Source organism: Sus scrofa, chromosome 7, assembly GCF_054392235.1.
Source record: "Sus scrofa isolate SSC_HxYL_T2T_F1_AM1 chromosome 7, Sscrofa_HxYL_maternal_Yorkshire_Landrace_v2.0, whole genome shotgun sequence".
NCBI lineage: Eukaryota > Metazoa > Chordata > Mammalia > Artiodactyla > Suidae > Sus > Sus scrofa.
Window position 1 is genome coordinate 9,567,805 of NC_139389.1, and position 14,107 is coordinate 9,581,911.

Below are 14,107 nucleotides of genomic sequence, written 5' to 3' on the forward strand. Positions count from 1 at the left end.
TATTAATATTGTCTTTAATGACGAGCTTAGCCTTCTTTGGATGGGCCAACCTTTGAATGTGTTTTGGGGACCCATTTGGGGCTCTTTCTAATTCAATAATTGAAAAGTCTTCCTCTCATCATTTCAGGAAAGAAAGAGGGGTTTGGGAAGCTTTTTTTAAAAATGTATTTGGATCTGTCACCTAATTCTTTGTTGGTCTGTTAGGACAAATCAGTCATCCCCTCCCCCTGCCCCCCGCTTCATTATCTCATATGTTGGCGTAGAATTTATATTACATGTGCCTCCAGTAGTCTTTGCACTTTTGCTGGTTTATGCGATTTTGTTTTGGTGTTTCAGTTGCCACAGGACCATCTTGAAAGCGTGTTACAGTGTTCTGCATTTACTTATTACAGCCTGGAAATTTGGTCCTTTTCTAAAGATCCAAGGAATTGCATTGCAACTATCTGTATCTAATATATATATATATATATATATATATATATATATATATACATTCATTTTCTCATATTATCTTCCATTATGTTCTGTCCCAAGAGATTGGATATAGTTCCCTCTGCTGTACAGAGGGACCCCGTTGTTCATCCATTCTAAATGTAATAATATGCACCTGTTAACCCCGATCTCCCTCCACCCCACTCCCTCCTTCTCCCCCTTGGCAACCACGAGTCTGTTTCTGAGCCCGTTGTGTTTCAGTTTCTGGGCGGTAGTGAGCTTGTCTTTGGCCCCAGTTAAACTTAGCTCTGACTTTGGGAAAAGTAAGATCAGCAGAGAGGTATTGTGCATACCTTGTTAAAAGAGATAGCAGGAGTTCCTGTTGTGGCTCAGCAGTCAACCCACAAGACTAGTATCCGTGAGGAAACAGGTTTGATCCCTGGCCTTGCTCGGTGGGTTAAGGATCCAGCGTTGCCGTGAGCTGTAGTGTAGGTCACAGATGTGGCTCAGATCCCATGTTGCTGTGGCTGTGGTGTAGGCTGGCGGCCACAGCTCCAATTCGATCCCTAATCTGGGAGCCTCCATATGCCAGGGGTTCAGCCCTAAAAAAAAGACAAAAAAAAAAAAAAAAGGAGAGATAATAAAGAGCGCCTTAGAAAGAAGCAGCTCCTCAACGTAAGATGTAATTGTGTCATTTTACCGTGACACTCAGCCCCAAATAAACTAAAGTTTATTTTAATGGAAGTTTTAAAACTTCCATTTTTAAAGCTTTATGTATATTACATTGTATTTAGAGCCTATATACATTATCATGATTTTCACAGTAATGAGGAAAAAAACAGACTTGAAAATTTGTTTCTGCTCTTCTATTTAGCTCTGTGACTCTGAGCACGTGAATTTTGCTGGGCCTCAGGTACCACATCTGTAAAAGGGGAATAATAACCCCTCACAATATTGTGGTGAAGATTAAGTTAAATGACATGACTTCCCACCCTTCTCAAAAAGGTCTGTGCATCCTCTCTGGGCACAGGATTCTGCACTAGGAAAGGGACAAATCCAGAGAGCAAATAAGCCATTTCTTCCCAGAATGTTAATTAAAGTTGGACCTTGGTGTATGTGGGACAGGGGGTAGGGAGGTAATTTCTCATTTAAATAAAAGCAGATATGTTATATCAGGTTTGTCTTTGTTCTTAAGGGCAAACTCAATAGGTTGAAGAAACGGCGTGCTGCAAATGGCACAAGTTTGTTCTTTTTTATGGCTGAGTAGTATTCCACTGTATAGCCATGTATCTTTTCTTCTTAATCCTCAATGTACATTTAGGTTGTTTCCATGTCTTGGCTATTGTGAATAGTGCTGCAGTCAATGTAGGGGTGTGTGTGTATCTTATTTAATTATAGTTTTGTCTGGATATTTGCCCAGGAGTGGAATTGCTGGATCATATGGTCGTTGTGTATTTTGTTTTCTGAGGAAACTCCACACTGTTTTCCATAGTGGTTATGCCAGTTGACATTCCCATGACTGCAACTAGAGATTGTCATATTAAGTGAAGTTTAAGTCGGAATGAGAAAAAAATATACCATATGATATCACCTACATGTGGAATCTGAAATATGGCACAGGTGAACCTATCTGCAAAACAGAAACAGACTCACAGAGAACAGACTTGTGGTTGCCAGGAGGAAAGGGGAGGGAGTGAGATGGACCCAGAGTTTGGGGTTATTAGATGCACTCTATTACATTTAGAATGAATAAGCTGGAAGTTCCTGTTGTGGCACAGCAGAAACGAATCTGACCAGGAACCATGAGGTTGCAGGTTCGATCCCTGGCCTCATTCAGTGGGTTGAGGATCCAGCATTGCCTTGAGCCATGGTGTAGGTCACAGATGGTAACTTGGATCCTGTGTTGCTGTGACTCTGGCGTAGGCCGGCAGTAACAGCTCCAATTGGCCCCCTAGCCTGGGAACCTCCACATGCCACAGGTGTGGCCCTGAAAGGACAGAAAACAAAAAAAAAAGAAGAAGAAGAAGAATGGATAAGCAATGAGGTCCTGCTGTATAGCCCAGTCTCTTGGGAAAGACCATGATGGAAGATAATATAAAAAAGGGAATGTTATATATGTATATTATATATAATATGTATCATTATATATAGTTGTATTTATAGTTATATATATATGCATGCCTGGGTCACTTTGCTTCAGTGGGTTAAGAATCCAAATAGTATCCATGAGGATGTGGGTTCGATCCCTGACCTTGATCAGTGGGTTAAGGATCTGGCGTTGCTGTGAACTGTGGTGTAGGTCGCAGACATGGCTCAGATCTGGCATGGCTGTGGCGTAGGCCAGCAGCTGCAGCTCCAATTTGACCTCTAACCCGGGAACTTCCATATGCCACAGGTGCATCCCTAAAAAAAAAAAAAAAGGACGTGGATGCTGGTGTTTCAGATACTCGGTTCTGAACATTTCTTCCCATTTCTCTTAGAATGACATGGTCAGTAAGGCCCTACCTGGCCCAGCCCCCCTGCCCCTATGGCCCCATCTCAAGCCATCATTCTTCCTCCATCCTGGTCATGCCAGCTTGCTTTCTGCTTGTCCGCACTGCCATGATTCCTCCATCAGGAGCGGTTGCCAGCTTGCTGTGTCAGGAGTGTTTCCTTCAGCTCCTACCTGACTGCCCTGAGCTGAGATATTCATTTTTCAACCTCTGCTCAGAGTGTCTTTCTCAGAAAAGCGTTTTCCCTTTCTTTCTCTTTCTTTCTTTTCTTTCTTTCTTTCAAAAAAAAAAAAAAACAGCCACACCTGCAGCATATGAAAGTTCCCAGGCCAGCAGTTTGAATGGGAGCTGCAGCTTCGACCACACCACCATCACAGCAACACCAAATCCAAGCTGCATCTCTGACCTACGCCACAATTTACGGCAACGCCAGATCCTTAACCCACGGATCGAGGCCAGGGATTGAACCCGCATCCTCCCGAGATGACATCGGGTCTTTAACCAGCTGAGCCACAACAGGAACCCTGGAAAAGCCTTTTCTAATTCCCCATTGGCAGAGGGTATTTATCCGCATTCTGCTGAAGAGAAATCTGTTCGTGTACGTGGTTCAAAACAGGATGGCAAAGAAGGTCTTTATTCACCTGAGAGATAACGAACAAACGTTTGGCCTAAAAACTCTCACTTCCTCTTGCCTAGTCAGCCTTTCTTGCTGTGCTCCTGAGCAAATCTTTTTTTTCTTTTTAAATCAGGCAGAACTTTGTAACCTCACTGCAGGTGCTTCTGTGTCCCTTCCCCACGTTCCCCTTCTGCACGAAAACACCCTGCTGGCCTCTGCCCATCTTATCTTTCCTTTGGTTCTGAGCATAAAACTCCTTCACCTCTCAAATAAGCACAGCTCCCATGGTTCCCACACCCACCTCTAAGCCTTGTCCTTCCATCCAACCCTCCTGCCCTCACCTCTGCGGGTATATATCTATATGCCTCTGTCTTATGGTTAATATGTTCTCCGTAAGCTGGTGCCAGAGCAACCTAACTCAACGTTTATTTTTTCCTTTTCATACCCCTTCATTCATTGTAATCTCAGGGAGGGAGTTAGAACACAATTCTTAAATAATATGTTCCTTATCTATGAAACAGACACAGAGGCATAGAGAACAGACTTGTGGTTGCCAAGGAAGAGGGAGGGTGGAGGAGGGATGGGTTGGGAGTGTGGGATTAGCAGATGCCAACTACTATATACAGAACAGATAAACAGCAAAGTCCTACTGTAGAGCATCGGGAAGTGTAGTCAATACCTGTGATAAATCATCGTGGAAAAGAACATGAAAAAGTGTATATATATATATGTATGTGTAACTGAATCATGTTGCTATACTATACAAATTAACATATTTTAAATAAACTATACTTGAATAAAATTAATTTTAGAAATAAAATAGTAAGTTCCAGAATATGTAACCACAGAGTTCCCATCGTGGCTCATCAACCTTGAGGTTGCAGGTTCGATCCCTGGCCTTGCTCAGTAGGTTAAGGATCCGGCATTGCCGCGAGCTGTGGTGTAGGTCAAAGAGGTGGCTTGGATCCCGCGTTGCTATGGCTCTGGCATAGGCCGGCGGCTACAACTCCAATGAGACCCCTAGCCTGGGAACCTCCATATGCTGCAGGTGTGGCCCTAGAAAAGACCCCCCCCAAAAAAAAAAAAGTGCTCAGTGATTTTCAGCCTGGATTTACCTGAGAATGACCCAGAGAGCTTTTTATTACCATATAGATGTCAAGTCCCACCCCGTACCTGGTAAACCTGGTAAACCGTGGTGGCTGGGGCCGAGGCATCGGCGTTTCCGGCGCTGGCAAAGCAACTGGATTAAGGTCACACAACTATTGGTAACAGAGTTACAATCACAATTCTCATTTCCTTGGTTTCTTTCTTCTTCCTTTCTTTCTTTCTTTTGTCTTTTGTTTTTTTTAGGGCCACACCCGAGGCATATGGAGGTTCCCAGGCTAGGGGTCGAATCGGAGCTGTAGCTGCTGGCCTGCACCACAGCCACTGCAACACAGCATCTGAGCCACGTCTGCAACCTACACCACAGCTCACGGCAACACCGGATCCTTAACCCACTGAGCAAGGCCAGGGATCAAACCCACAATCTCATGGTTCCTAGTCGGATTTGCTTCCACTGTGCCATGACGGGAACTCCATCCTTGGTTTCTTCCTAGTTCCTTCCCCTTTGCACTGAATTCGATTGAGCGGTGTGTGTGTGTGAGTCACCTGTATCTGAATCTGTCTGCATCAAGTAGTTTCCTGATTTTCTAACTGGATTTTTCACCACCCCGAATAAGTGTGTGTGCAAAGGACGTGAAGGACCTCACTCAAGCTGACCAAACTGACCACGCTCACTTCTCACCTGCTCTACTCAATGTTTCTGGACATGTCAGCCACGGCCCTAGCTCCCTGTCTTCTTCAGGCTCTGCTGTTTTCCCCTACCCCGCCCTGAGCCCCAGGCCTGCCCTTCCGTGCTGTTGCTCACTTCCCCGCCTTGGGGCTCCGTTTCCACTTGTCTTTGTCTCCATCGTACCCCCTGATCCAAGAGGAAATGGTCCCTCTCCCCCCTCCACCCCCACCTGCCTGAGCGGTTGGCTCAGGTGAGCGGCTAGGTCCCGGTGGAGGTGCATTTGGGATCTGAACAGATCAGCTCATTGCCAGGAGCCACGAGAGGAGAACGGTGGGCGGCTGTCCTCACGGAGTCTCCCACTGCCCACTAGTCTCTCCCTCAGAACCCGGTACCAATCCAGGGAAGTCTTTAAGGGATATCTTTGTACCATTTTTTAATAGTTGGGAAGCAACAGCATCCTCCTTGAGACCTGATCTGTATGAACCAGGTAATTAAAAAAGAAATCCCGCCTATGAGGCAAGGCCACACTCAGGAAGATGCAGTGTGATGCAGAGGTCAAGCCAAAGGCAGAGGTAGCGTTTCTGGCTTCGAATCCTGGATCCGATTCTCAGTGGTCCTCTGATAGGTTGTTGGGATGCTCTATGCTAGTTTCCTCAACTACACGTCATGATGAAATAAAAAGGTAAACATGCCTACCTCATAGGTAATTTGATTGCCGTGAAGATTCAATGAGTTAATTGGACTAACATGTTGAGCACTGTATCAAAACCTGTTAACTGGTATTGGTTAGCTTTACATTAATTAGTAAAGTGCAATTTACTGAAGATGTCCCGTATGTGGCATTGCAATACATCTTAGAATGTGATGCTTTTTAAGAATGCCTTTGTTGTCTCCTCACACCGGCTTTCTCTGTGTTGTGCTTGTAGCCCTGGAACGGAAAATCTCAATGAGGCAAAGCAGAGAGGAGCTGATAAAACGAGGGGTCTTGAAGGAGATTTATGATAAAGGTAAGGGGACCGCTCCAGTCTCCACGGGCCAGAAAGGGGTCATGCGTAGAAGCTGCGTGCATATTTCTTGGAGTCAGATGCTGCGTTCGCCATCACAGTTGGAACCTCGAAAACGCCAGACACTTCTGGAGAGATCAGAGAATGTAGCAGACAGCGCTGAAGCTGTCAGTATCAGGGCGGGAACGGAAGACCCCTTCTCTCAGCATTGGCATCAAACCACACGATGCCAAGAAAAATGAGGTGGCCCCAGGGATGGTGTCAGTACTGGTGGTGAGCCTGCTGGGGTCTGAACACACACAGCTGGGGTGAATTTAATTGCTTAGGCTGTTTCAGGCACTAGGGGTTCCCAAGACAAATGTTAGAAATCCACGAGCAGCTAGAATTTCTCTGAACAGAATTTCTGGGGCAGCCCGCCTCCCTATGATACAGGAAATCAAAGTGGAAAAGATTAAGTGTAAATGAATACATGTGATATTTCAAACGTGCTTCCGGGGCTCTGGGAACGTGATCCCGGATATTTGCTGGTGAATTGATTCTGATTGAACTTTAAACACGAATGTGGGCGGTGCTTTACCCAGTGTAGTAACTATTCTTCACCCCTCCCTGCCCGTCCTTCACTTAAAGCTTTAAGAGAAATGATGAACGGTCATTCCCGTCTGGTTACAGTCATCCGTAGTAATTGTTTCAGGTCTTCTTGTTTGAGGCCAGTGGTTAGCTGTTGGGCCAGATTTTTAAGTCACATGTTCTCCTTTAAAGCCCCACCCTGGCCCTCAAAGTGATCCTGCCATGCGCAGTTTACCCGGTTTCTGTAGGTCTCCTCGACGCCTAGTTTGTGTCCTCATACAGAAAGGCAAGTTGTGTTGCTCACGTGGTGCTTCTCTCTGGTTTCGCTGAGTTGGTCCTGATTCCTCATTCATTCCCCTTACGGAGCTTCCCTCTGGCACCTTTGAGGGTTTTTTTTTTTTGTTGGTTTTTTTTTTTTTGGTAGCATGAATTGCCGCCCTGAAATGCTACAGGTTGAGAGTGGCATCATCTCGCTTGCCCTAGTGGCAGGGGATGCAGGAGGTAGGGTGTGAAGTTGTCCTATTTCCAGCCGCTTCTCACCTCTCTGTGAATTATCAGAGCCTCCTGGTGTCAGGCCATCCCTCTAGCGAGTCATTGTGTCCTTCTCCTTCTGGGAAAGCCATGCGAGGATGCAGCTGGATCAAGCTGTCCCGGGAAAAAGCACCCATGATTCTGTCCCTTTGCTGCAAGGTCATGCTTGCTGTACAGCCCCCGACAGCCTCCTTTGAATTGACCTTATGTTTTCCTCTTTCATCCTAAGCTCCTTTCTCCATATTCCCTCCCAGATAGAGTCTGGAAGTGTCTGACCATAGGTATCGTATTACACGATCCGCATTCAAGGGGTGAAAGAAGTATTACTGTCACAGCTAAAGCCTGTTCGGATCCGCTTAAATGATCCCTTCCCCCTCCCTCCCTTCTTCATGCAACCTTTTTTTTTTTTTTTTTGTCTTTTGTCTTTTTTTTGTTGTTGTTGTTGTTATTGTTGCTATTTCTTGGGCCGCTCCCGCGGCATATGGAGATTCCCAGGCTAGGGGTTGAATCGGAGCTGTAGCCACCGGCCTACGCCAGAGCCACAGCAACGCGGGATCCGAGCCGCGTCTGCAACCTACACCACAGCTCACGGCAACGCCGGATCGTTAACCCACTGAGCAAGGGCAGGGACCGAACCCGCAACCTCATGGTTCCTAGTCGGATTCGTTAACCACTGCGCCACGACGGGAACTCCTTCATGCAACCTTTATATCACTGCTGTAAAACTTCAGGAATCCTCTAAAGTGGAGACCACCTTTTATTACAGTATTTGTTATTTCCATTACACCTGATAAGTAGGTTAGAGTAAATATTGCCTGAGTAAATATTGCCTCCTGGATTAATCAAAGAAGCCAGAATGTTAGAACAGAAACCTGATTATGTAGAGGAAATTGGGGGGGGGGTGCTGCCAGCCCACACCATGCCTTTCCCCCAAGATGAAGAGTCGTGTCTCGTTCAAGGTCATCTCATAGCACACACCTGGTCCCTGGAATGGAGGAAAGGGCCAGTCTGGCCCCACTTGTCACCACAACTTCTGGTTTTATTTTGGTCTTTGCGCTTAGCGCTGTCTGCTTTGTTCTGTTCGGTTGTTAACTGGCCTTCCTCACTCACCTGTTAAAACCCCCAGGAGAACAGGGACCTTGTCGGCTTGCTGCCAGAGCCCCCCAAGCCTCCATGCTTGAGATGGATCGACTCACAAAAATACTTACTGTTTGGTTGGTGGGAAGGGGAGAAGAGGAAGACTAAAAAAAAAATGTACTATCTGCATTCCATAGTAGATGTGGAAGTTTGTATTTGCTGTGGGTTTGTAATTGCTGTGGGTTTTGTTTTTTTTTAATCAAAGCATCCATTTAATATCACTGTGGACATGAGTCACATCACATTCCATTCCATTCCATCCACCGTGAGGAACATGGGCCTTGGAATCAGATGGTTTGGATTCAATTCCAGTTCCACTGCCGAGAAGCTGTGCAACTTTAGTCAAGTTGCTTAACTTCTCTGTGCTTCTATTTCTTTATTCCAAAGTGTAGATACTATTGCAGTGAAGATTCCATGAGATAACATATCTGTGTTAGTTGGCCAGAGCTGCCATCACAAAATACCACAGCCTGGGTGACTTAAATGACAGAAATGCATTTCCTCGCCGTTTTGGAAGCTGGAAGCCCAAGATCAAGGTGCCAGCAGGATTGGTTTCTGGTGAGGCCTCCTCCTCGGCTTGTGGATGGCGACCTTTGCGCCGTGTCCTCACACAGCCTTTCCGCGGTGTGCACGCACCCCTGGTATCTGTTCCTCTTTTCATAAGAAAATCAGTTCTTGGATCAGGGGCCAGTCTTGTGACCTCATTTAACCTCAGTTACTTCCTTAAAGGCCCTTTCTCTAAACACAGTCACATGGGGATTTGAGCGTCAGGTGTTGGTAAGGGCGAGGGGGTGGGTGACATTTCCACCCGTAACATGTCAAGTCGAATAGTGGTTATTATCCCATAAATTCTCAAGACATTGTTCACATAACTGTGAGTCGAAGTGGTCTCATCATCATCACCCTTTATGGTTTCTATTTATTTTTTTTAGGGCTGCACCCCTGGCATATGGAGGCTCCCAGGTAGGGGTCCAATCAGAGCTGCAGCTGCCGGCCTGCACCACAGCCACAGCCACGCCAGATCCAAGCTGCGTTGGCAGCCTATACTGCAGGTCTCGGCAACACCAGATCCTTAACCCACGGAACGAGGCCAGGGATGGAACCCGCATCCTCACGGATACTAGTCAGGTTCCTAATCCACTGAGCCACAGTGGGAACTCCCTTTATAAGTTTTTGAAACTCTTACATGCCTAGTTCAGGCCCCCACGTTAGGAAGGGACATCATGGTCCCCCTTTTATCTGAGGTGCCAGGATCTTCAACCCCCATAATGGTCTTACCAGCATGGGTGGCCGAGGACTCAGCCCCCTGATGCTTGACTCATTTGCCTTCTCACCCCTGCACCCTGCCTCCCCTTAGGCTCTAAACACGTCCCTTCCCCATCATTCAACTGCCTGTATCTGGGATTCTAGTAAGTAAAACACATAAAATTGTAAGGCTGCCACCTGAGTGAACAGCCAAGTGGCAACGAGCCCTTTATCACTCTCCGAGTTGTTTGTTTCAAAGATAAATTTCATAGACCTTCAGCAGCCCTTCCACATTGCCTGGCTGGTCATCCCTCACGTTGGCACCCCCTCCTGTGTGAGCACACGTGACCCTGGTCGCCTGGCAGCGACACCGGTTCCACCCAAGCTGTGCTGTCACAGACGGCTGCCCGTTAATTCGCAGTTACTGCGTCAGCCCATCCCCAAGGGCCAGCCCCTGTTCATGTTGCAATTAAGCTCTTTTATGCCTGATATTGCTAACGTGGTGAAGAGAAGCTTTTCTCCTCCAATTCTTTGTGTCATTGATTTTGCTTAATAATACCTTCCTCGTTGATAGAAAAGAGAAAGGTAGCAATAGGAGATGTGTGACTGGGCAGGAAGAACTCAGATGAATGAGTTCTCAAAATTCTTTAGAGTTTTCTTAGCAGGTTAAAATCTCAAACTGGCCAATAAGGTTTAAATCAGGCCAAATGAGAGCCTGGATTGAAGAGGGGAAATTTTCTCACTATCTGTATGAGCTAGCTCAGGAATCCTTTTCTTAATCGAATGTATATGAAAGAGCAGAAGCTACTGGATGGCTTGCAGTTTTTTATTGGTTTCATATAGCATCGTGCACATTTAATGTTCAGAAAAAAATTTAGATAAAACTTGAAAAATCAAAAAAAAAGTTGTTTAATCACTGGATATATTATGGCCATGTAAAAATGCAGCAAATTTTGAATACTACATACAAAGAAAATTTTAAGTCATTAGTCACAATGTAGTAGGAACAGAAACCTTTAAATTCTTTTTCTTATGTGTTCCAAATTTTCCACAATATGGATAAAGCAATTTTGTCAAAAATACAGTGTAAACATTACAGTGAACCATCATCACTCTAGAGAGTAAAAATATTAAGGTAGCCTAATGGTGGAAAATAACCAATATATTTATAAACAGCTTATTTTTAACTATTGCCCAATTTCAAAGTCAATTTTTTTTTTTCTTTTTTGGCTGCCCCACAGCATACAGAGTTCCCAGGCCAGGGATCTGATCTACGCCGCAGCTGGGGCAACACCAGATCCTTTGTAACCCACTATGCCAGTGCGGGGATCAAACTTGCATTCTGGCTCTGCAAAGATGCTGCCAATCCCATTGCACCACAGTGGGAACTCCCAAAGTGTATTTTTTTTAATTAGAACTTAAGGGTTCTCCTAGATTCCTGGAACCTTCATTCATTCATTCATTCATTCATTCATTCAACAAGTTGGTGCCAAGTGCCCCTCTGGGCCAGGTGGTCTGGGTGTTGAGCTACAATGATAACCAAAAGAGCAAAATCTACACCTCCTCTGAGTTTACGTCCTACTAAAGGAGATAGGAAATAATTAAATAAGCATATGGTATGTTGCCAAGGAGTAATAATCACTCTAAAGACAGACAAAGCAGCAGGATAGGAGATAAAATCAAAGGGGGAGCCAAGATTTTCTATAAGTGCAATCACGGAGGACCTCTGGAGGAGGTGATATTTGCACAGAGACCTACATGCAGTGGTGGGTGGCTGCAGCGGGGGCATTGGTTCTGCTATTACTTCTAAACAACCTATCACCTAATGTACAAGCTAATAATGTCTTTAAGCCCCTCAGTATGTTTCTTTTAAAGTAAAGCCTTTGTATTGCATTTGTCTCTCTCTCTGTTCTCTGTCAATCAGAGCACATCCCCCTCTGCCCAGCGCGTGCAGTGGCTCCCCACCTCCCTCAGAGAAGTTCCACATTCCTGCAGCGCCATACAAAACCCTCCACGATCTGCCGTCCAGCCTCTTCAGTTGGCTTCAACTCCCTGGCCATACCTTCTCGAAACTTCCTCTCTGTGGCATCTCCCCAGCCCTGCTTTCTAGCCCTGACATTGGCCTTGGCTGCACTCTCATCCTGGAACCCGTTCCCCCCGAGATCCACCCACATGGTTCCTTCCTTTTTCAAGCCTTTGCTCAGATGCCACCTTCTCATTGAAGCTTGCCTGGGGCCCCAGATTTCAAATTGTCACCTCCTCCCATGAGTCCATGGCCCCTCACCCTGCTCTCCTGTGTTCTCTCTCTCTTGTTCTCTTTTTTTTTTTTTCCCCTTCTGTCTCTTATCACCTGCCAGCGTGCTCTGTAAGTTGCTTATGTGTTGTGTTAGCCTTTTTCTCATCAGTCTTTCCTCACTGAAATATGAGCTTCGTCAGGTGGGGCAGGATCCTTGTCTGGCTTGTTCACTGAGGTTGTAGGCATCTGACTGCTGGCAGTCGTGCCTGGCACATAGTTGATGCTCAGTATATGTTTATTGAAAAAATAAAACAACAATAGGAGTTCCCTGGTAGCCTAGTGGTTAAGGATCCAGTGTTGTCACTGCTGTGGCTCACTCAGGTTGCTGCTGTGTCCTGGGTTCAGTCCCTGGCTTGGGAACTTCTGCATGCCACAGGCACGGCCAAAAAAAAACAAAGTGACAACAAATAGCAGCCTGAGGCGATTGCATGTACACACAACTTGGTTTGTCCACCTGCATTGACAGAATCCGGAAGAGTGAAACTGATCCCCCTTGTTGATTCATGTGTGTGGTCCATAAAAGTTTATTGCCTGTTATTTCAATAGGCACTATTACCTTGTGTGTATATTCATGTCGTGGATGTCGAATACTCTATTTACAAATAGTGGCTTTTAAGTGTTGGGGAGAAAATGTCCTGAAAACAGTGAACCGTTTGACCGTTAGTAAAATTGTGATGATGTTTTCTCAGACTTGGCAAGGATCTCACCTGGCCTGGCTTCTGTTATTTTTCCAGTGCACAGGTGAAGCACCTGCAGGCCAGCAAGGTAATAGACGCACCTAAGGGTTCATGGCCAGTGAGTGTGGGCTCTGAAAACCCCTGCTCAATTCCTTCATTCGGAATTTATAGGATTACACACACAAAAAATATGATTATGTTGCCCATTGGTCATCAGTGGCTCTTAATACATATTGCTATTAGGGGTTATTGCCAATGAGCTCTACACATAAGCATAATTCTGTGTTTAAAGCATGTCAGGTGATTGTACTATATTTTCATTGTTGGATTTTCCAATGAAGTCTCAGTTCTGTCACATCCTGTCCCTTGCTTCATGCAGTATGGATATGTTTAATTCACATGAGTGGCTATATCATGTATCGGGAGGGAGGCGGGGGAAAAGGGACCACCTCTCTCTGTGGAATGACACGCTGTCGCCACTGCACATTACATGTGTCCACACCCCAAATGGGAGCAGGGAGCTGGGATCTAAGTGAGACTGCAGAGATCTAAGTTAGACTGCTGCTGCCACTGCCCTGGTTCCCAGGTGGCCACTCACTGCTGTCACACCAGGACCCTTGGGGAGGGCGGGGAGGGGGGAGATAGTCCCACCAGAAGACCACAAAGACCAGGGGGCACAGGACGACAGAACCGATTGTGTGCCAACGAGCGACTTCTGTTTCCACTCTGTGCTGGGAATTGGCGATCTCATTTCTCAGCAAATAATAAAGTGCATTGGGATGTGCTTTTTCCCTTAATCAAATTAGAGTGACCACTTTGGAAGTGTTATTTTTTAAATTATCCACACAAGCAGCAGCTCCCTGAAATGGACAACTCTTTTAAGCAGAGGCTGTGTTCCACAACTTCCTCTCCCCCACTTCCAGCATTCACAGGAAAAAGGCCTGATATTTAAATTAAAAGGTCATCATCTTTTAAAAATAAAAATAACAGCTCTCGCCTGTATCAGAGGAGATGAATGTAATAGGTTTGAGCCTTTTAAGTTCTGTTGTTTATCTGGTATCCCAGGTGCATAGACTTTTAAAGTCTTCAAGTTTATGGGAAATGCTTTTCACAGCCTTTACTAGGCACTGTTATTTTGTCACATTTTTAGCTGTTTTCTGATGTCTCACCTAGAAATGGCATCTTCTGGAAGCTGTGATTTGGAGTAACCATGTGAAAATGAAGAGGGTGTTTCCTTTTGGCCTCAGACATGCAGTCATTTCTGTCTCATCTCAGTGCCTAATGCAGTGGCTTGGCCTCGTGGGGCAAATGGAAAGCAATTTAAATGGTAAAATAC

General features: G+C 45.6%; 1 protein-coding gene across 20 annotated transcripts in view; it reads left to right on the plus strand.

Annotated features, from left to right (window-relative positions):
• The window catches only part of PHACTR1 (phosphatase and actin regulator 1), a 560,191-nt gene that overhangs the window by 437,439 nt on the left and 108,645 nt on the right, over positions 1-14,107 (plus strand). For all 20 annotated transcript variants that reach the window (XM_021099751.2, XM_021099756.2, XM_084967373.1 and 17 more), the window contains one exon: positions 6,241-6,321. In XM_021099751.2, coding sequence (XP_020955410.1) covers positions 6,241-6,321 — 81 coding nt within the window. The remainder of the gene's footprint in view (positions 1-6,240; positions 6,322-14,107) is intronic.